Source organism: Cygnus atratus, chromosome 3 (genome assembly GCF_013377495.2).
Source record: "Cygnus atratus isolate AKBS03 ecotype Queensland, Australia chromosome 3, CAtr_DNAZoo_HiC_assembly, whole genome shotgun sequence".
Taxonomy (NCBI): domain Eukaryota; kingdom Metazoa; phylum Chordata; class Aves; order Anseriformes; family Anatidae; genus Cygnus; species Cygnus atratus.
Window position 1 is genome coordinate 114,343,222 of NC_066364.1, and position 22,471 is coordinate 114,365,692.

The window sequence follows — 22,471 nt, forward strand, 5'->3', positions numbered from 1 at the left end:
ATTAAGCCCAGGGGCTCTGAAATCATTCCCTCTGTTTTTTAAGGTTCACTTGTCTAATGCTATGCCTTGGAGCCCATGTAATGCAGTGGGAGGACTCCAGATGACTTTCAGTGGGAGCGCATCAGGCCTGTTAATAAGTGAAGCTCTGACTCTCTCTTGATTAGTTCTTTATCTTCAAATCATAATATTAAAAAGCTGAGGGGGAAGATGAAAGATAATCTTTTTGTGGCTGTTTTTCAGTTAGCTTTCACACTGGCAGGTTAGGCAGCAATGAAAATATAAACTGCCTTCATTTGTCCCATCTGTTCTCATCCAGCCTGTCACTGTACCCTGCGTGAGGCACTACGCACTGCATGTTCTTAGTTTTCAAGACCAAGGAATAAATGTTCTGGAGTGTTGCTCATCTGATGTTACACGAGGCTAATGAAATATTGATCACATGCTTCACCACATACACAGCCAATAAAGGAGGAATTTTGTGTTGGAAATACTTCAAGTTGTCCGTATCTGGGAGGCTGCTCTCCTGAAGGTGCAGGCTCTCAGCAGCGCTGAGGTATTGCTGCAGCTTTTAGAAACGCAAATAGGGGGGAGAACACATACTGGAAAGCAGGAGCATCTCTGAGGCAGAGGCGGGGGAGTTGCGTGTTTCCTGGGGAAACATCTGGTTTTCAGAGCTGCTTGTTGAGTTCAGTGCTGCTTACTGTAAGGAAGGGTAATCTGCACAAAGAATGTCTAAGAGCATGAAACCCCCTGGTCCCAAGCAATGTAAGGCTGCTGAAATCCCTGAGGTCAAGCAGGGGGAATTCCTATACAAGAAATCAGTTGGTTCAGTTGGAATAAGCCTCATTCCTGTTCCCTTGCTTGGCCTTGCTCAGTTGTGGTTAAATGAGGAGAGCGAAAGATAATCATCTGATAATCTTGCTGTTGACAGGCAGTGGAACGGGTGGGAGCCCTGGCTTGTCCTTTTACTAATGCCAGCTGCAGGGATGGGTCCAGCACTTGGGAAGAGAAATAAAATGTTCCACAGCCTAGAAAAGGTCCAACAAGGTGGCTGTTCCACCACCAAGTGCTGTCTGGAGAAGACCTGGAATAGTCAGTCTGTTTGCTCATTGTCCCTGTGCTCCTGGTTCAGACGGCCAAATTGCCCACCACGAGAGAGAGAAAAACTTTTATCAGTAATTAATTGCATCCATTAGGAAAGACATCCCAGGTGTAGCATGTGATTTCTGGTTCAGCCCCCCAACCTACTATACCAGAGCCTTTGGTTTGATACGGGAGACCTGGCACAAGGGAGGCTAATGCTTCATGCTGCTGCCCTGTATCTACCACTGTCACCATAGTTGATCCCAGTTATTCTGGGATCTTCGCTCCTGTAGTTCTTGGATTTCGTACCATGCCACAAACAAGTCAAATTTAAAACTATTTATGTGTAAACCAGAAATCTTTTCCACAGCAGGTAGAAGGAGACTGCTAATGAAGCCAGTGTGCTCAATTACTGTCATATGTCACGAAAGCTTTCCTGTTCATATGAATAGATAGTTTTTCCATCAGACCTTAACCCCTATAGTAGTAGCAAAAACAGAACTCTGGGCTTAGTATGTTCTTCTTAAGCTACAGGTTGCTGCTGCATTCTGGTTCTTGTCACCCTGGTGTTTAGCCCTCTGACTACATTTTAGGTTAGTATGTTGATTTATCCAGACATTAGATAAATAGATAGAGTTTATTTAGGATTGAATATTCAGTTGTAAATAGAATGTGCTACTTATTTTTCAAAGTCCATCACACATTGGCTTTGTTACAGATTTATCCCTAACACCTGAATAAGCACTGAACTGCAGTTAGCCAAGCTACTGTTTCGTTGCTAAGAATACAACTTGATTACTCATTTAACATTTCCTAACCTTCTAAAGTCACAGCTACATTCAAAGTGTTTCAATGTCTGTTGCTCATTCCTCATTTTTCCATTAGCCTCTTCCCATCACCTCTAATAAATTACTATTTAGGCTCCTACACATAAGATGCTTTCATCTCTGCCATACTGATTTCAGGTATGCAGTTGCCCTGTAGGATATGCTCCATTTTGCCTCTGTCATGTCTCTAACGCAGTAATTTGGTATTGTATTAGGAAAAGCTGCATTAAATTTTCTAGGCAATACCTAAAGTAGCGTAAGTGGCCCTGTTCTTTCTCTACAAGAGAAATACAGTTACTAGACAACTGTGTGAATTTTACTTGAGGTCCTACACGTTCTTCTGTATGAACAAGTGACAGTTCTGAGCAGGGAGACCCTCCAAAGTTTGCGTCAGTTAGTCGGTGTCATAACATGATTTCTGGGGGCATTACATGGAGCCATGGCTTTCGCAGTTTAAAAAATTGCCTAGCCTGAGTCACTAAATGATACCAATGCTGGCTATGTAAGCTTGACTTTACTCAGTGCATAAGACAGAAAAAAATCCATCACAGTAGTTGGAAGTAAAGCACATACAAGCACCAGTGCTTTTTCCTTTAGCCTTGCTACCATGTAACGTGCCTTGGGTGCAGGAGACATTAAAGCATCAACCATAGCATCTACAACTTCATTGCCATTAGGGCTTCCTTCGCTGAGGATGTTGTTGAAAAAGTTTGCCCGCTCTTGAACGTACTCCTTGTTGTAAACTGCCTTTTCGTCTTCGCTGAGTTCATTCCAAATCTCTTCGGCACTGACTGGTGGCTGGATTTTGGTAGAGCGTGCATAGTTTCCTGGCTGAATAATAGAGACCTACAAGCAAAATGTAAAACTTATCAAAATGCAATCAGTCATTCTGAATGCAATTAAATACCATGAACAGTAAAACAGATCAAAAGCTTTCTGCAAACAGATTTCTTCCAGAAAATGCTGCTTTGTGGAAATTTTAACCTTGAAAACTTCACTGAAATCAAATATATTCCCGTGAAGCATTTACAGTTGCAGAGGTGCTTTATTCTGGCTTCCTCATTTCACTCTGGTATTAATGTTCTTGTTTTGACTACTCGGCATACCTTCACAGAATGCCCGAGTGCATCGTTGATTTGTATGGCATGCTTAGCAGTGTAAATGTTGTGATAATACTGAGGCAAAGCATTTCAGTATGACTTTGATGTCTCCAAGGTGGAATACTTTGGATTTTTCACTCAGTGGCAAATCTTGCAATTGGCAAATTTTTGCCCCAATTTTGAACAAAAGGGGATGTCAAAGAAACTTAACAATTTCTGGGGAAAGAAGTGCCGTTTTTCCCAAGTGGGTGTAATTAAAAGGAAATAGGTATGGTTAGTACAACAAGTACAAAGAGGGCCAAAGGTCCCGCTCCAGTGAAGTCATTAGCAAATTTCCACAGATTTCTTTGCATGTAGACTTAAATTCAAAGTGTACAAAGCCTTTGCTGCTCAGCCTGTTTCCTTTGCATGTATTATTCTGCTGTTCTGCTGACTTCCAGGGAATTTCAGAGCAGGCTTGGCACTCACAGTGTGCACGCTTTTCCTGGAATACCTCAGCTAGCTGCTGGCTTGTTAAAACTGCTTGTGGATTTGCAAAGAAAACAAATAATCTCCGTGGCATTTAACTGACCTGATTCCTACAGACTATAACAAAATGGGAGGAAGAATGGTGCTGAGCCATGTAAGAGACTTGGGGATCTGACAGACATTCTTTGGAAATCTGCATTAATTTCAAACCTTGATGCCCCCAGTCTGCCTTCCAGCCCATCTACCAGAGGCTGGGGCACCATCACCGGTATGTGCCGGGCTCTCATCCTGCCTGGCCACCAGCACCCTGCGTGCCAGCGCCGGAGCCACATGCAAACAGCAGGATGGGGTGCAGGTAGCCCCCTGAGAGACAGCACACACAGCTGGGAATGCCTGAGAGTGCCTCAGGCAGGTTTGCCACGGGGCATCTTGCAGAGCCCTCACTTTGGGTGCTCTTTTCAGCAGTGTTCTGTATTAGCCAAGCTAATCCCAATAGAAAACTTCCCACATTCATTTTAAAAAGAGGCTTTGAACAGGTTTTGGAGTTGGCTAGGAGCTCCTATGCTTTTTTTTTTTTTTTTTTCCCCTGATTTTCCTTAGGGTTTTGCTAGTGGAAAACACACTTTGTTTCCTGTAGGCAGCCAGCTTGCCTGGCCAGAGTTCAGTGGGACAGAGCCATGGCTCCATCTGTCCCTTGCCACCCCTGGGCCACCATCTCCTGGCAGGAAGATGGGAGCAGCAGGGCAAGGGAAGGGAGCAAAGTGAAGAGGAAGCATGTGTTCTGCAGGCTCTCTGCAGGGTAGGTCCCGCAGCAAAGACCAGCCAGTGTCTTGCACACTGTGAGAAACAGAAAAATAATTTTCATAGATATTCTGGAAATGTTTGTCAGTCTGAGCTACCATATTGTGTGCTGGGGTTATTCTGGGGGTGGGAACAGTAAAAATCCTAAAACGACCACAGTAATTAACCTGTTAAACTAAGCTCTTCCATCCATTTGAGATTATCCTCAGCTAATCGATTCAAATCCTCATCATGCTGTGTGGTATTAGGATGTGTGAAATCACTTGCATTTTATATCATTTTATATTTATCCAAGAAGGGCACATAATAGAGGCATAGCAGCAATTTCTTCCAACACAAAGCTTACAAACAGCACTCTACATGCTCTGTGCATGTAGAGAGTACACCAATGTAAATCCTCCAGAGAGGGCTTTCAGTGTTTCAGAAGTGTTTCAGCTGTGGAGTGACTCCAAGGAAAAAGCCTAGTGAAGCTACTTAGTGATCTAAGCTTCAGGTTTGACTATCAGTGTTTCTTAGGTAGAGCACTAAGAGCACTCTTACAGCCTCTTAGGTTAAGAGAATAAAAAATTGCTCTGCATGAATACTGCCTCTTGCAGTGTAGTTGTTCCCAGAAAAAAAAAAAAAAGAACTTTTAAGCACTGATGTGAGAGGAGAGAGAGAGAGAGAGAGAAAAAAAATCCTAAGGTAGGTGACAAGCCTTCCTTCTTGCTGCACAGTGCTCACACCTGGGCTCTTTGCAGCTACCCTGAAGAAAGTTTCAGTTGCTTCATATTATTACAGGCTCTTCGCAGAGCATGGCACTGCTCAGACAGGCCTGTCTCAGAAAGTTTCTCCACTACAGAGGATGTGGAGAAAGGGTGGAAGTCACAATGTTGTCACAGAGGTGGTCTTCCCTCAGGCTAAATTTCCACCCCCCCCTCCATAGCTCGGTATTTGTAGAAGCTACTTGCTTCCTTCCCACAAAATAATGCATTTCAGCTCTGGAAGAAGATTCAGGAGTGAAATTCGTCTCATTCTCATACAAAAAACAATGTTTGAAATAGCAGGAGGTTTCATGGAACAGCTGCTTATTGCATCACTTACCTGAACACCAAACTTCTTCATTTCCAGTCTTAAGGCATCACAAAATTTTTCAATAGCTGCCTTGGTCATAGAATAAATGCCATTTCCCAAAGCAAAATAGGCAATAATGCTGGACATGAAGACAATACGTCCTGGAACAAAAACAGTGAAAATAACTTTTCACTCTCAGTCTTTCAAACAGAATTGATTTACTGAAGTCTTCTGAACTGCTAGCAATGTGGTATTTAGCATGTTGCTATTTTACTGTGCAAGATGCCAAAGCTGGGCTGTGTAAATGTGCAGTCCCAGCAAAACAGTTCACTCAGCTCTGTAAAGCAGAGAAATTCATGCAAAAAAACTTCCTTACATCTAGTGACAGATGCTGGACTAGACAAAGCATAACACATTCTCAACGTGCTGCTTATTCCTTCTGAGCCAATTGACTCAGATGACAGAAGATGAAAGAGATGGAAGCAAAGAATTCCTTTAAAATCTTTAGACTGAAAAATAGTAATAAAAGACTAGTAATAGGAGAACTGCAGAGGAGAGAAGCAGATGATTTTCCTTTTGGTGGCTATATGACTGCGAATACCATTTTTTCTGTGCTAATGATGTCTCTGCTCCGAGTCCTGGCTTACAGCTGGGCATATAAAGTCCAATTCAGATTGTGCAGTGATAAGCTTCACCAGAGAAAGGTGACTTGACAAAGTGTGTGCAGCCTTACCCCGCCATGCTGTGACTTCCCTTTGTATTTCTTGCCAAGCGCCTGCATGCGTTAAGCAGCTGAGATTTCTGATTTGAGGCATTGGGCTATGGTCTGTTTCCATTGTTTACTTGTCAACTTCCATCAGATAGTCATAGCATAGAGTAAGAGATGTGTGAATGTGGTGTATATATTGATATATAATACATACAAATACTAGAGGTGAGAGAGAGCGTCCTCATAGCTAACAACTGAGAAAACACAGTACCATTCCTACTGCAGTCACAGATGCAGAAGATGTCTGGGTTCCAGATCTGACCAAATGGTGTGGGGCTATCAAAAGGGTATCGCGGGAATGCAGTGAAATCTGTCATTCTGAATTAGGTTCCCTGCCTTCCTACACAGCATCTGGGCTAAGTCTTACATGCGACAGTGGGAGAGGGATGACCAGCTTGTTGATCGAGATGCTGCATCAGCTGGCCTCACCATCTGGGAAAGCTATGGGGGAATGGTGCTCCTCTTCGAGTTAGATGCATGGTCCTAGGCTGGAGGGAAATACCCCCTGTACAAGTACCAATAACCTTGAAGCTTTTCTTGGAACAGTCGCCCATCCTGAAACGGCAGCCAGACCCTTCCACAGTGACACGGCCGCTGGATAAGAGACAGTAGGATGACTACTGCCTCCTTTTTCCACTCGCTAAGCAATGTGGGGCAGGTACCCAGGAGGTGGGACACATCATTTAACTTCTCTCTTTGCCTAAGGTAACTGAAACCTGGCTTTCCCAGGAGAATGCTGGGAGTTATCACAGAGTTTTAGGGCATCATAGAGTTTTAGCCTTTAGTAAGACATCACAGAAAGAAAGCAATGTCTTCTCATGTAATAGGCACATAATATGTCTGCTGTTTCCCACTGGGTACATTCTTTTACAAAAACACGTCCAGCTTGCAGTATTTAAAGGCTTCTTTTTTTCTTGCATCAAAATATCAGCCAAAGGCAACCAAGCAGGAAGAAGCAAAGTAATGAAAACGAGGATCCTTTCATCTTACCAACGTTGTGTGTAACAGTGACCTCTGGGGATTCCGGACGAGAGCTAGCCCCTACCAGGCTTGATGCCGTGCACGCACAGTGGAGCAAATCCTTGCCTTAAAGAGCTTACAACTTAAACAGGCAAGCTAAGCAAAAGGGGGAGAAAGGAAAAGGGTATCTTTGTTTCCCAAATACAGGTGGGGACAAGTAAGGAACAAACTGCAAAGCAACTGAGACATGCTGCAATGCTGTAGAGAGCTATTTGAACCATTTCTGATCAGAAGAAAGGGCAAAGCACATGCATATGGAGGTTCATGCAAACACATTTATCCCATTTGCTACCCATGCATCTCTGTATGGCACTGTTTCACATACTTGGGAGTTTCCTGCCCTAGGCCATAGGATCTTGCTAGGCCTGGAACTGCCAGCAGGATGGCTCTAGTTTACCTCTGTAGGATCATCCTTCCTCTCCTGATCGCCACACACTAAAACAGTGAAGCCTAAATAAAAAAGTTAAACAGGAGATTATCATTTTTTTTCCTGATTGGCAGTGCTTACAAAGCCTTGCCTGAGCTTCATATCCTGCTGTAAGCATTTTTTTTTTCTCTCTGTTTTGAGTCAAATACTGAGACGATTCCTTGTTTGTAAATAGTGGGGGGTTTATGTATCGCAAAGCCAGAATCTGTAAGGGTTCTTTTCTCCTTATAACTTTACCCTCTTTTCAGGATCAAGTTGCTCTTTCAGGCCACACAGAAGGAAGCTGTCATTTCAGTTCAACGAGAGACAATTAAGGCTTCTTTTATAGGTGCTACATTACCCTGATTATAGTAAGCTAATTATTCTACAACTCTAAATAACAGTGGATTAGCATTACCCTTGTATTTCCTCAGAAGGGGAAGAAATGCCAGGGTTGTCCTGATGCTCCCAAGAAGATTCACATCTGTAAATTTTTCATATTTTTCCATAGACAGCCATCCTGTCTCACCAAATGTTGATATTCCTGCATTGTTCACAAGCCCCCAAAAACCTAAAGAAGAGAAATATCTAAGCAAGCATCTTTTACAGAAAAACAACCACCTCTAGGTGACCAACCAACACGAGTGATCTGAAGCCTTGAAAGCAATTTTTTCAGTTGCATTATCTTTTTGACTTTTCTACTGATAAGCACAGGCATGTTTTGTTTAATGAAGGAATGTAATTGTGGCCATTAGCTGGACAATATAAGTCTCAGTGCTATTTAATAATCACTCACTTTATAGTCTTCTTAAGTTATTTATGAATAACATGATCTGGGAGACTACTTATTACTGCCAATGTGGTATATCATGCTATTTTAATTACTTGAATCCCACTGTGTGCTACGAGCAGCTTTGTGAAAATTATGTTAAGCAGTCTAAAGGCTAAGGGGTAATATTTTCAAAGTGCCTGACTAATTTAGGAGCCTACATCTTGGCTCCTTTTCCAGGAGGTTGAGCATCAATTCCTTCTGAAATCAGCCACAGTCGGGTACGTGGGCACAGCACTGGGTAACGTAACCAAGCAAGGTCGGCAGCTCTAGCATTTTCTGGATTTTGTGCCTTGGCTAGCTCTATTCCCCAGGTAACAACAGGGCTTGGCACAAGGAGCCCAGCCCCTGCAACACAGTAAGATTTCAGCAATTTCCAGCAGATCTTTACAGGCAGTGGAGCTTGTTCTGACCCAACTCTGCACCGAGCCCTTTAGCCCAAAGCCATAGACTGTTTCATGCGAGCACTGCGCAGAACCCCGGCTGTTGGACGTGCTTTTTGTCGGAGAGTGGCAGTGCTGGCAGTTCGGAGCTGACATGCTGCCTAAACGCTGATGAAGCCGTGCTGACTTTTCTGGCCCACAGAGCACATAGCTGCAGGTGCGTGGTAAAGCAGTGACACGGTGCTTCTGTGCTTCTGGAAACACTGCTGTTTCTGTTCTCAAATCCTGACTAAAGGTATTTCTAGGTGAGCAGAGGGGTAATTAAGAAGTACATGGAGTTGCCTGAGAAACAGATAAGTTTACTATTTTAAGGTGTTGTGCATGTCTGTTTGAGGTAAATGACTGTTTTCTGATGCCTTCCACAGGACCTCCAGGTCTAGGTTTCTGGTGAGGCAGTGGGTAACAGCACCTCTCTTCCTTCCTCTGACCAGAGAGTCTGTGTGTGATGTCTCCTGTACCCATGGGGGCAAAGATGCTTGCAGGAGGCCTTTGGTCACCCTGGAGAAGGTGCTGCAGAACCCCTTGGGCTGACCTCTCTTCTTTCTGAGTTTGTCTGACAAAGCTCCTGTGATGGCTTCACTGTATCTTGGTCCTTCCAGAGCCCTGCCAAGAAATGCTAATACAGGAATTCATTCATAGCAATAGTTAAAGATGAAATGGACAATTTTCTAGAATTAGTTTGTAAAACAGAGCTCTGTAAGATCTCCTAACACATATATACTACTTGTGTATACTCCTACAAGAGACCCTTCTTTCCCCTGCCGTTGCCCTGTTGTTCCAGGCCTTCCCATCATTCTTTGGCTTTATTTCCCCATCTTAAAATGGAACCAGCACCCTGGAACTGATCCCCTTGTAAAATGCTTCAAGATCAATGGATTAGCATCCTCTGAAAGAGCCAATTATCAGTAGTTGTACTCGCGATCTGATCTGCAGATGGACTGAGTAGCTGCATACCCCACCTGTTTCCACTTAAGGCTGCAGATATCTGTACTCAGGTTTATTTTTAAATCAGCTAACTCTAACACAACACAATCTAAGGCCTGACAGCATGGCCAGAGCTGTTCCTTGATCTTCTGAGCTTTACCTTTTCTAATTAAAAAAAGTCATCTTGCTTTTGCTACTGCATCCTGCACAGCGCAGCGAGAACACTTGCTCTGTGTACCTCAGGATTCATTAGGACTTCAGAAATATGGCCATTGGACTTGAAGAGATTGATTTTCTTCCTCTTTCTCTGAACTATGAAATGCAGAATTTGGTTTGCAAGGCAAAAGTTTTCTCTTCAGCCACTTGCCAGCTTTCTCTCGTGCACTTCAAGGACTGGAGGCTGTTAGTGATGAGGCTAGCCCATGTGTACAAACAGGCAGGGTTCACAGAAAAAAGGCTCCCTCTTTCTTTGCAGTGGCCAGATCAAAAGTCAAGAAAAGAAAAAGTGGCTTGAGTTAAACTGAAACAGACTCTTTTGAGGAAAAGATTAAGTGAAACATAAAAAGAGCCTTTGCTTGGGGTCAGCTCAAAGCATTTTATTTGCCCTCAAGTGAAACATACTGTTCCTCAGCAGAATGTTTTAGCATCTCCAAATGGAAAATTTTCTGAAGTTTTCTACAAATTTTTCTGACACTACTGTGTATGAATCAATTTGCCAAATTCTACCCAAATAATGAGCAGTTCATTATTGCCACATACTGGTTTTTTTTCAGAAAATTTACTATCACATGAAAAACAACCTGTCCAGCTATGTAGTAAGGTTACTTGAATCAGCTTTGGTCTTCCTTTCTTGAAACACTTGAGGTAAAAAATAATGCTATAAACCTGCCTGCAAAATATTTTGTATATTTGCTTAGACAAGTGCAGCTTGGGGAACCTGAGAAATGTCCTTAGAGAGAAATTACCAAAAAGCCTGCAGTGTCCCCAGCGGTGGCCTCCTCTGGGTGGAACAGGCTCCCTGTTCCCTGGGTGCCTGATTCTGTACAGAGATTCCCAAGTACCACACATCACACGCACGTAATGCTTTGCTGAATCCTGCAGGGGGAAGGGGTCCCAGGTGGCAGTTTTCAGGCATGATTTCCAGCCTAGGGTCTGGTCAGATGCAGGAGGATTTCCCGTGTTCATGTTAACAACAGGATCCCTGGGAGAAATCCAGAGGCAGTCTGCAATATACAAGTGTAATGGCCATAAGAAAGCTCAAGGAAGATCTGAAGATCTGTGCATCTAGTGAAAGCTTTCTGTTCTGGATGTCCTGACATCCAGATGTCCTTGGTAGAGCTTGATCGAGTCTTTCATACCCACAGCCAGTCAATTCACCGCCTCCTAGAAGGACACGGCACAAGTGAGACTGAACAGCCGAAGGAAAGAGACATCGCATTTTCTCAGAGCGCCCGTGCACAGACACAGTAGGAAAAAGCAGTTGCTGTTGATCTGGAAGGCAAAATTTGCTCAGACTGCCAAAGCAGAACTCAGTCCAAGCAGGGGTTAGGAAGAGGGGTGTCAGACTACAGCAGGCAGGGAATAAATAAACTGGAAAGCAGAACTGGACGTCAAAGAGATTTTCGCTGATCTCTGTGTTGGGAAAATGGATTCTGAGGACAAAGATTAAGAGAGAGAGCAGGGGATCTAAAGAATCACTTTAGGAAACCTAACTTAAGATTAGTGAGGCTTTCAGGAGAACCTTAGCTCTTGCATAACCTCCCAGATAATTTCCATGTCAGCACACGTTGGCCAAAAAGCACATATCCAAAGTCCGTGTCTAGGCCCAAGAGGTGCCTGATGTTTTTCCAGAAACTCTGCCAAGTTTTCTTCCTGTTCAAGTCAATCAAGCTGTGTGCTTGGAAGACACATTTCTGTGCGTGTTCACATTTCTGTGCAGGTGCCTGCACACAGGTAATATCTGAAGTCAGCCACATTTTCTAAACTTGAATGTCTGTTCTTGATTTCACTGCTCTTTGGAGTTTCTTATCTAAACTGGGGCCATGCCAAAATGCCATCAAATCATTTAACTGCTTTCTCACTGTTTCAGTACATCTTCAAAAGTATTAGGTTGAAATGCATTGCATTAAGCCCGCAGGTGGCTGACGTTGTTCATTTTTGACCACTTTTGGAATGACACGGGAGTGGTTTAGTGATCCGAAGTTAGATTCCAGCATGATGTGACGTATTTAACATCTTTGGTACTTGAGTGAAACTGATCAGAGTACAAATGGCATAAAGAGAACAGAGGGAACAGCCCCTAAAGAGATCCTAGTGGCTCTGGTGACCGAGGCCTCTTTCTCAGTTTCTGCAGGGAGCTGCTGAGCAGAATTATCCTGAGCTGAGGGAGGGGTTGGAAAGGCAGAGCCGGAGCTGGTCAGCAGGATTTAGAGGCTGGCCCAGACATACAGACCCCGTCCAGTAACTTTTGTAATGGTAGCTGCTTCCATAGCTTTTTAAGTAATCTAACTCCTGATTTACTATTGGAGTAAATCACGCTGATTTACCTTTGACACAACCCACTGAATTTCTGCTTCGGTTTGAATGGTTTGCACAAAAACAAAGAGCAGATTTGTAGCTGACAAATGCCTTCTTAAAACAGTCTACTGGACTCATCACCTGCTCTTTTTCTCCCTTTTACAAGTGTCTGACAGGTGCCTGATTTTCGGTGTGGTTCGTCTCATGCTGTAGGCCCTGGCTGCTCTATGATCCGCTAGGGAAAATGCCCAAAGGTTTCACTGCGGGGAGTTCCTTAGTTCCTTAACCAGAGGGACAGCACGGCCCATGCTCTGCTGGCCACCCTTTGGGAACCTTTGGGTAGCAGATAAACTGCTCTTTACAGCTGCATACTTTTCTCACCTTCTAGGTACTTTCAGAACATAAATGCAATTATCAGTGGTTCAGAATTCTCTTTCCAGTGGGGGGAAAAAAATAAAAAAAAAATAAAAGAATATTTGACCCAAATGTAAACAAATTACAATTACTGTCTTTATCAAATCAAATGGCTCATTTGAGAGTTAACCTTTAGATGAATCATTAAATCGAAACTGTTCTCATAAAGTTAAAATACCAAAGAAAACACATCTATTTTCAGAGATGCCAAGAAGGAACATCCCTACTGATTTTTTTGCATAAAGACTGTAGAGTATCCTTACAGTTTCATTACGTTTGAGATAAAAATATTTATGCCCATGTACTTTATAAATTATGAAGACAACTTGTGGCATTCACTCCATTAATATCAGGTATTAAAATAACTCCTTTGCGCCTTCTTATTTAATAAACCTAGGAAGAACACTGCTTGATAATTGGGAGTTTTCCCAAATGGCACATGTTCTATCGGGATCTATAAAATTACGATCTCCTTTCTTCCTTTGCAGCAAACGTCGCGATGTTGCAGCAGAAAAGCTGACCACCAACAGGACAAGGTTTCCTAGGGACCGTGCTCTGTCTGCGTGTGCCGAGCGCTGCGTTGAGGGTATAAGGGCTGGGCCGAAAGCCCCTCTCTGTGCACACAGTGCGTGCACAGCATCCGCACTGCTGCACAGCTCACGTCCTCTCCAGCCCCTCCACCAAGCCCTGATGTCTCTGGTGAGATTTGCCTTGCTCTGAAGGCATGTCCACATGCCTAGAAGCAGCAAGGACAGCCAGCAGGGTTTCCTGAACTTTGACTCAAGAGTCTACATGCTAGCATGAGCATGGCCATTGCATAAGGCACCAGAGCCACAGGATAAATTATCTGTAACCCAGAGTTTGAGGTGATGCAGACCCTGTGCCCCCTCTGGCTCTAAGGGCTTTTGTAAGTCATCTGCATTGGCCCTACAGCTTGGAGGGAGCCTGAGGAAGTCTCTGCCTCTTAATCAGATAAGGTCAAGATCAACCATAAATACACATCCTTAATGAGCAGCGTGGAGGTTTCTTCTTACCTCACCTCTCATTTCAACCCATTCCCAAGGTGCTAATGAACCAGGCAGGGAGTGGCCTTGTGTGTCATCCTCACTCTGCATGCTTTATTCTCCACTTGTATTCCCTGTGTGAGCAGGGGCTGCTCATCTGTAATTGAGGGAATCGTCTGATCTCAGTAAGTGTGCCTGACCCACGTGCGTCCCTCGGTATTACAGCGGGTGACGTTTGCCCTGATGTAAACATGGCCCTTTTGTGCGTACCGCGTCGCATGTTCTCATTTAGGGTTTAGGTTGCCTACACTTACTGTGCAAGCTGAAATCTGTCCGTTCTCCTTGGTGTATACTCCTCATAGGGTGCAAAATTGCCAGCTTTCCTTCCAAGTAACCCTTCCTTGGAGCAGCTTAACAAACCTCAAGTTGTACCGAGAGGCAAGGGGTGCAGCAGCTGCCCTCTGCATGTACCCATCCACTCTCTCACAAACCATGCCTAGGAAGGTGCCACGATCCCCACCGCCTCCCGTGCAGGCACGCTTCTGGTTCTTTGCCGCGTTCCCTGGCGCTTCCCCCTGCCAGCAACCCAGGGGGATCCCTGCCCCCTGGCGTTTCCCCCGCTGCCAAACCCAGGACGCGCCCCCCCCGGCTCACCAAAGCCGCGCCCTTCCCCATCGCACCGCACACAGCCCCGGGGCGCGCACTTCCCCAGCACCCCGCTCCCCTCTGGCACCCTCCCGCTGCCCCGGCTCGGGTCCGGGGGCTCCTGCCGCTCACCTCTCTCGGGCAGGTGGCTCAGCACCAGCTCCTTGGCCGCCTGCACGTCGCGGCCGCAGGTCACATCCAGCCGCAGCACCCGCAGCCGCCCGGCCCCGGCGGCCGCCTCCCGCTGCAGCCGCCGCGCCCCGGCGCCGCCCGGGCAGAGGCAGCCGGCGAACACGGTGAAGCCGAGGCGGTGCAGGCGCAGCGCCAGCAGGTGCCCGAAGCCGCTGTCGCAGCCGGTGATGAGCACGGCCCGGCCGGCAGGCTCCAGCCGCGACGCCCCTCGTCGTCCCAGCAGCAGCACCAGCAGCAGCAGGAGGAGGAGGAGGGCTGTGACCCACATGCTGCCCCACCGTACCGTCTGGGTCCCAGGAGGCGGCCGGCAGAGGGTGCCCCCCCTTCAAGCACCGCCCTCGGTCCAGGCGGGGTCTCCGGGGAGTTCCCGCGCCGAGCTGCCTGCCCGCTACCCAGGGATGGTGGCTTCACCTGCCCCGTGCTGCTCGGCTCCAGGTAGCTCCTGGCCGCATCGGTAGGGTCAGAAGGGAGCTGGAGTTGTGCCAGAGCTCCCATGGGCAGTTCAAGGTGTCCTCCAAGTGTTTGTTGACACTGTGGGAGATTTTGGCCCTAGGGCATGAAATGAAAACATCACAAGTGTTTCAGGATCCATGGGATCGGGATTTGTAATCCAGCTTCGTTGTTATGCTCTAGTTGGCCTGTTAAGTGAATGGGGTTTGCTGTGGTGCAGGTCTGTGTCTGCTGTGCTGTGTCAAGGGGTGCTTATAGGCACTGCTCGGTGGGGACTCTGTATCTGTTTCTAACAGTCCTACTTTGCTGAGCAAAGATCCCCGAGTGCCAAGACTACAGGAGACGTTTGGTTAGGCAGTGTGTTCTCTGCCTTTTCTTTCATCTGAGAAACTCTCCAAGCAGCTATTGGAAGGGAAGGTATGTCATATCTGCCTCCTCTGAGTAAATGAAGTGCTTGAAAGAACCAGGTGACTTTATCACCGACTGTGAGTTAAAGCGGGCCTGTAAAAAATACAGAGAGTCATTCATCGACATATAGACAGCATCAGAGGAAGCAGCTGGACTTAATACACGCAGGAATATTCCTAGGCATTTGCCTAATTTGCATCCCTGTAGCTCCACAGTCAGCCTTGTTCACGTTTAGGAGTTTGTCCGTCAAACTGGTATCGCCTGTCTCTGGCCATGGCAGGGGTGTTCCAGAGTTGGCGGAGCCTTGCTGGGCATGAGTGTCCAAAAACGGCACTTGTCCCTGGAGGCAGCCACATTTATGTTTGTGTTGGGATCCCTTTGTGCTGATACAGCGTGTTTTGAATGAAGGAGAAACTAAGGAGTTTCTCTCTTCTCTTTTTCTCTTTTCTCTTTTCTAAAGAGAAACTGAGTAATTATTGTTTAAGTCTCTTTTCCATGGGCCAAGGCATTCACATCTATTTATTGTATTTCACTGCAGATCTGCCAATATTTACTTGGGCTCTAACCTGTTCTCTGTCATCTCTTTGCACTGTTCAGGTCCTCAGTAAGCATGGCCTAATGGCACTTAACACCTGAAGTGGCTTGGAAAAGGAGATTATGCTTTGCAGCTGGGAGACGAAGCAGGGAATGGAATGGTTAAAACCCAAAAGCTGTCTTGCTACCTGCCTGTTCTCAGCAGCACTTAGTTGCTCATGTTCCATCACACTGGGAGATGCTGCCCTTTTTTAGCCTTCGAAAGATCTCTTGATGTTCTGCAACCCCGAGTCACAAAGCATTCTCTTTACATTTTAAAAATATTAGGCAACCCTCAAATCGTGAGAGTTGATAACCATCAGTCCTCCCTCCAGCTTCCCTGCCCGGTTCCCTCCCGCATAAGAAGATGGGGAGGAACTCCAGCTTCACCTCCTCCGTGCCTCCTGCCCAGCTCTCTTCTGCCTCTGCCAGCTTCTGTTCTCTCAGCTTTCTTGTCCTGTTAATAACCTGAGGATCACAGGCAGTGCCTAAAGCACTCTCCTAAAGCACAAAAGGTGACCCTCCTAACCTCTCAATCTTATGCTGTCTCTACTCCAAATAAATTTCAAAAGATATTAAAAATGCGGCGCACAAATGTGGCATGCTCTCATCTGAGAACAGGAGCAGTATGTTGTCAGAGCAACAGAATAATTTAGCCTGAAAGTTGTGGATGAGAACTGTAAAAAATTATCCTGCCCAGTTAGAAACTTCTTGACTACCCAGTCTAGTCAAGGAGGCCACTTAGGTCTCCAGTACAGACTCGTTGCAGCTTCTCAGTTTGTTGGAATGCTTTTCTCTGGATGCACGTTATTGTGTGTGTGCATGTGTTAATATGCAGGTTGAATTAATAACTCTGCGTTTTGTCTAGTATCCAAAATCCCATTTTCTTCTTTAGAACTCGTTTTAAGTAAAACCTCTACGATTTTATGCCTGTCTTAATACGTTCTCCCTCCTCTGTAACTCAAGTCAGTTGTGGCTTTCCTGTCGCAAGTTTAAGGAAAGGTCCAGAGTTCAAGGAAAGAGGTGAGGAAGTGAAAGCTGCTGGAGGCTGGTACTGCTGGGGGTCTGAACAAGTCTGCACCTAGATCATGGCCAGCTGCCTTCCCAGGAACAGCCCTTGTGAACCTTAAAGCTGTACTCTGGGTCACCCAGTAAGTTTCACACTGTGAAATAACAAGTTGCTACAGTTAAAACAACAACAACAACAACAAGGTTTCCTGAGGCTTCAAAATCTCTTCTCAGGTGACCAGATACAGTTAGATACAGTTAGGTCTACAAAGGTGCTGCACTGCTGAGGGTCACAGTGGCTGCCCTTCTTCCACACCCTGGAAAATCAGGCCACTTCCACAAATTGTGGCCAAATTATGCATGAAGGCATTTACCATTAGGTTCTTCTTGGAAAAATCACTGCTCAGACCTTACTAATGCTATTAGTTACTGCTCTGAAACAAATCAGATGGCAAAAAAATGATGCTGCAACTTTCTTGTTGAGCAGGGGCGTGTTGCCATGTTGTCCTCACCCTCAGAACATGGAAGGAATTTCTAAAGGACTGCCAGTTCGTTCTCAGGCAGTGTCTGGAGAGGAACATGGTAAAGGCAAGCTGGGAAGGACTGTGCTCCTCCAGCACACCCCAGGACATCCAGCTCGACCCCCAGGGGAGAGAGATCTGCCCTTTACCTAGTTCCTGCGCAAAGGGTCAGTGGCTGTGGGGAGAGGAGCTTGCTTCAGGCTGTTTAAGCAAAGTGCTCAGATCTCCGTTCAGCCTAACTCCAGGAGAAATCCAGCTGTGAGGGAGGGGGCAATGAGCTTTTCTCTGCCCTTCATCCCCTTCTTGTCTATTTTCATGCCTACTCGCCTCTGTTTATTTTACCCATTCCCTTGCTGTTCCCTCAGCTCCTCATCTCTCTCCCCCTCCTCTCAGTCTTACTGCAAGTTGGAGCTGTCTCAAGATTTGCCATCTGTCATGCTCAGTGGTACCCACTCTCAGTGGTGGGCAGGAGGAGTAATGATATTTGATGTCTTTCTTACAGCCTCAACTCTCCGGTGTCATGTCAAAGCATTATTCTTTTTATTTTCTGAAGCGACGATGAAATTGATGCCTTTTCAGGTAACTGCAAAGCCATCTGTGGTCTCACAGGAGGCATTTTGGTGGGAAGTGTCTCTGTCGCAGCTTCAGAAAAATGCTGTGAGTGTGACCAACTGCCTCCTAAAAGCTCCAAATAGCCAAACGAATCTAGAAAACGATAAACACAGCCCCCTCTTTTGTTTAATATTCTTGTGCTTTTGAAGCCGGTGCCATGATGTCCAGGGTGCAGGCTCAGGACTTCTGACCAACAGGAGCTGGCTGTGTTGCGCTCACTTCAGCATGAATGCGACTCTTCTCTTTGCTCTCCGTTGTGCCTCACCAGCTCAGGCTCCAGACCTTTTAGCTCAACTCTTGCTATCCTACAGGGAATAGCATAGCATGCCGCTGACCTTAGCTAGGACTTCTGGTATTTCTACAGTGAAAACAATGCTTATCTAGCAGGAAAAAAACACTGAACTCTTCCTGAAGCAGCCCATCTGGATAAAAGTTTGCACTCCTGCCTCCTGGTGCTAGCACATAAATGACACTGCTTGCTGCAGCTATCCAGAGAGCTGAGATCAAGGCTGCTCTTGCAGACAAGCATTTCAGGACTGGAAAAACTAGCTTTCCAGGAAGAGAATTAAACCAGTGTATTTTTGGGGCAGTTAGACAGCCAAAGACGTTCTGAACAGAAACGCATGCAGTTTTTAGAGCTGGCAAGCTGTGCGTCCTAGTTCAGGATGCAGCCAGCGAATGCTCAGCTATAGTGTCAGAGGAAGAGAGGCTGTCATTGCATGGAATTAGATGGGAGCAGTTGCATGTGGGCTGTGCATGAGGAATATCAAGACTTTGAAGACTAAGCAGAATGTCTGGTTCTGTATGATGTGATGAGTTGTATTAAAATCTTGTTGCACATTTTTGTAAACTCGGACTCGGTTGATAAAACAGATTTAGGATGCCACAGCATAAGCGTTAGCAAATTTTAAAGTAATTTTACCCAAACATCCCACACCAAATTTACCCAGAATTAACTTTCAGTATTTTTTTTAAAGTTATGTAGTAAGGGCCTGAAAAAACAGAGGGCACGTTTACATTGATTTGGCTCTGCAATGTTCACAGTGCAAGAGAGACAATGCGAATGTGAGAACTGACTCGAGCTGCGATATCCTAAAAGAAGATAGATAAGACGTGCCAGGACCTTCCCTCCTTTCCATGTATTAGCTTCTGTGTAAGAAATATATAGGTTTGCAGGTTGTTTGGATCAGCAGAGCAGAATGTTGACAGGACGGTGATTCTTGCTCCTGGGAGCCGTTTCCGGGAAGATGCATGTGCGAGACGAGGCCCACTAGATGGCAGCCTGGGCGGCAGAAACCCGGGGTCTGTTTATACCGGCAGATCATCACCCTGTGACCGTACCACCTGTCCTCTGCAGGTGAAGGTGGCACCTGCTGGGGCCCGGACAGCTCGGATAGGGATGTGCCAGCGCCCACTTGTGCCGCAGGGTCCCCCAGGTGAGGCAAGCTGAGAAGCAAGGAAATGCCCCAGTGAAGCCAGGCAGGCTGGGGTGTTTTTGAGGTGTGCAGGAAAGCTGCATCCCTGAAAATGCAGAGTCTGGAGCGGGGCGTGCAATGAAAGAGGCCTAGAAGGCAGCAAAAAAAGTGCTTCATGCTGATTAGTGTCTAAACTGCTGTGAGCCTGCAGTGCACTGAATGCACATGAGCACAGGAGGGTGCTGCTCCTTCTCTGCCTTGCATAAAGCAGTATCTCTGGTCTCTGCTCCTCAGGGCCATTGGCCTACCAACTCCAGCAGGGCATATCTTTGTTCATCCTGGGACAAAGATGTAGGTGAGGCTAGCCACAGACGGGTGTATCTTTGTAAAGTCACATTCCCATGAAGACAGGTTATGCTTTCAGGTTTGCCATCAGTCTACTGGGTAAGCACCCACCCAGCAGGTCCATCAGCCTGCAGAATGGTGTCCTAAGGACTTACTGCCAGTACAGGTGAGGGTGCGGGTAATTTTACTGTTATCTCTCACTAGCTAAGGGCATAAATCAGAGGGCTGATGGTATGAAGGCCAGTTGTCCTTGCGCTCAGTTGTTCAAGGACAATCCTGAACATGGCACACACTTTGCGAATTCATCCAAATGAAGGATCCTAGACACTAATTTCTACTAGAAACAGCCCTATGGGAATTACTCAGCATTTTTTAATTGAGTATCATTTGTCTCTAATTAGCAGTAGGATAGCTGATAGCGAGGGTACAAGGATGGGGAAGGAAGTGGCAGAGAAGTGACCTGAGGACACAGAGCAAATCAGAGACCTGCTCTCCTTGCTTACAAGTCTGAGGTGCCCTTTGTGCAGAATGAGCTCCCCTTGAGGGGAAGGTTTGCTTTTTCTTTTTTTTTTTTTTTTTTTAATAGAAGTCAAAAGTCAACTTTGTGGTAGAGTTGGAGGGCTGCAAGAGAATGAGAAGAATTGTTGACAGTGTAGGGGACTTTTAACAGGAGGAGCAGATATTTAAGTTTGCTGCTGAACACACTGGTGTGGTTTGAGCCCCATGCAGAATGACTCAAGAGACACCAGCTCGCCCACCTGCACGTGGTCCCAGACCTTGCTTACACTGTGCAGAAGGAATTAATCAATAGGTCTGGTTTCCTCCTAAAAAGTAAAAGCCCACAGAAAAAAAAAAGGCTTGGCTTGTCTGATATCGTTCAATCTGCAGCTCCCCAAAGTGCTACCAAGCAGGCAGTCTGTAATCAACTGCACAGGGTTCCCTTCTCGTCCCTGCAGCAAGTGAGAGAACGTGTACAGCCAGTTGTGTGCTCAGAGTGGGAGGACATGGCTGGCAGGACCAGGTCTCCATCCATAATGGGATGTAAATGTTATACTTCAGGGCAGTTTCTAACCCCTTTTCGCTGCTCAGTCATGTAGTTCTAATTTAGTGAGAAAATACAGGAGCCATTTTTGAGAAGCTGAATTTACCCAGAGCCCTCAGCTGAGCAGTTTTCCTGACTCAGGGATCTCTCCCTCCTCTAACCGTTGCGTCACAGGTAAGAAATTGTAACTGCACTATTACAGAAGTATGGGGGCTCATTTCTCCAGCCGAGGCAGTGCGTAGGAGATCATTTGGACTGGCACCCTCCCAAGCATAATGTATTGAAATGTCATTCTGCTCCGGGGTGAAGCTTGCATTCCTCCCAGTTTGTCCTCTCCTTTGGCTTGCAGCATCTGTGCATCATGCCCTCATCTCTTGGCATGCAGGTGCCTGAAAGTGTAGAGGAAAGTGCACTTGTTAATGCTGGGAATCTGAAAATAGTCTTTTAAACCCTAAAGGTCTGTTTTTTGCTTAGGTTCTACTGCTTTGTTCTTGTCTTTGTGCAAATACCCACCTGTGGAATGGGCCCCCAGGGGCAAGGGGGCTGCCTTGGGGCAGCACGATGAATGTTCAAGGCTGCTGAGAGGACTCCAGCTGCTCAGAGTTGCTCTTCACCAGGTCATTTTTAGTGTTCCTCATAGGGATCTAGGAGCATAACTTTAAGCACTTGGAAGTTAGGATTTAAGGTTTTAACGATAAACTTTGCACATGGATTTTGACCATTCCCTTACTCTGGCATTTGCTTTTGATTTCTGGCATGTTGCCAAGGGTACCTGAAGACAAGGGAACATGAATTTGACTCAAATTCAGCGTGCCACAGAGCTGCTCAGTTCTGTGATGGTGCTTCTGCCTCTGAAACCAGCTCTGGTTACAGCAGACCCCGTTGGCATTGCTCTGGTGGGGCTGTCCGCACAGCCGTGCTTTCAGATCGGTCCGAGGCGAAGCCGTTGGGGTGCGCTCAGCCAGCAGGGAGAACATTTCAGGGCTGAGTTCTTATCTGGGTTGCTAAATACCATGTTTCTAAAAGCTAGGTGTCACATGGAGGCTGTTAAATAACGAACGCCAGGATGCACAGCGAAGTGTTGACACACAAAAGAAGCTTTCTTCCAAGCACCTACTTCTCTGCCTAGCAGCAGGTGCAGTGGGACAGAGCTTACCTAAATTTGCTCAGCTACTTTTTTGTAGTCAGCAACAGGCATTTTTGGTTTTGCTTTCTTTCATTATATAGCTTCTGATAAGAATTTGTTTTCCTAAGGGAAATAGGAAGGAGCATTTCTGAAAATTTCTGAAGAAAGTTAGAAAACAACCTGCTTTGAACTGTGATCATGTACGTTGCAATGCAACGTGGGCAAAGTGGCACTGCTGGGAGCCCAACCTGCTCTCCCTGTTTCTCTCCCTGGCTGTGCGGGGCAGCTGGAGCAAAAGTGGTTCTGGTTCCTGCGGGCTGCCCATCCCTCACCCCACAGATCCACCAGGCAGAATTGATGAATGACTCCAAGCTGCCCATAAGTGGGCTGGAGCTTGTGGCAAACGCAGGGGAACTGAGCACCAGCATAAATGTCTCCCTCTGCTTAAATACTCAGTATTCAGCATGCAGGTAAAT

General features: G+C 46.0%; 1 protein-coding gene across 1 annotated transcript; it reads right to left on the minus strand.

Annotated features, from left to right (window-relative positions):
* Window positions 1-2,408: 2,408 nt before the first annotated feature.
* Window positions 2,409-14,763, minus strand: LOC118251091 (D-beta-hydroxybutyrate dehydrogenase, mitochondrial-like). Its single transcript, XM_035552859.1, has 4 exons — window positions 14,436-14,763; window positions 7,946-8,098; window positions 5,363-5,493; window positions 2,409-2,756 (listed from the first exon to the last, which is right to left on the minus strand). Exons 1-4 carry the CDS (start codon window positions 14,761-14,763, stop codon window positions 2,409-2,411), a joined length of 960 nt encoding a protein of 319 aa, XP_035408752.1.
* Between the last annotated feature and the right edge of the window lie 7,708 nt (window positions 14,764-22,471).

What these genes read in the sequence shown, in the direction of transcription:
- LOC118251091 (XM_035552859.1), bottom strand. Translation starts at nt 14,763, where the DNA reads ATGTGGGTCACAGCCCTCCTCCTCCTCCTGCTGCTGCTGGTGCTGCTG. An exon ending in GAGCCACCTGCCCGAGAGAG is followed by an intron (nt 8,099 to 14,435) that starts GTGAGCGGCAGG and finishes TCTCTTCTTTAG; the next exon opens with GTTTTTGGGGGCTTGTGAAC. An exon ending in TGAAGAAGTTTGGTGTTCAG is followed by an intron (nt 2,757 to 5,362) that starts GTAAGTGATGCA and finishes TTTTGCTTGTAG; the next exon opens with GTCTCTATTATTCAGCCAGG.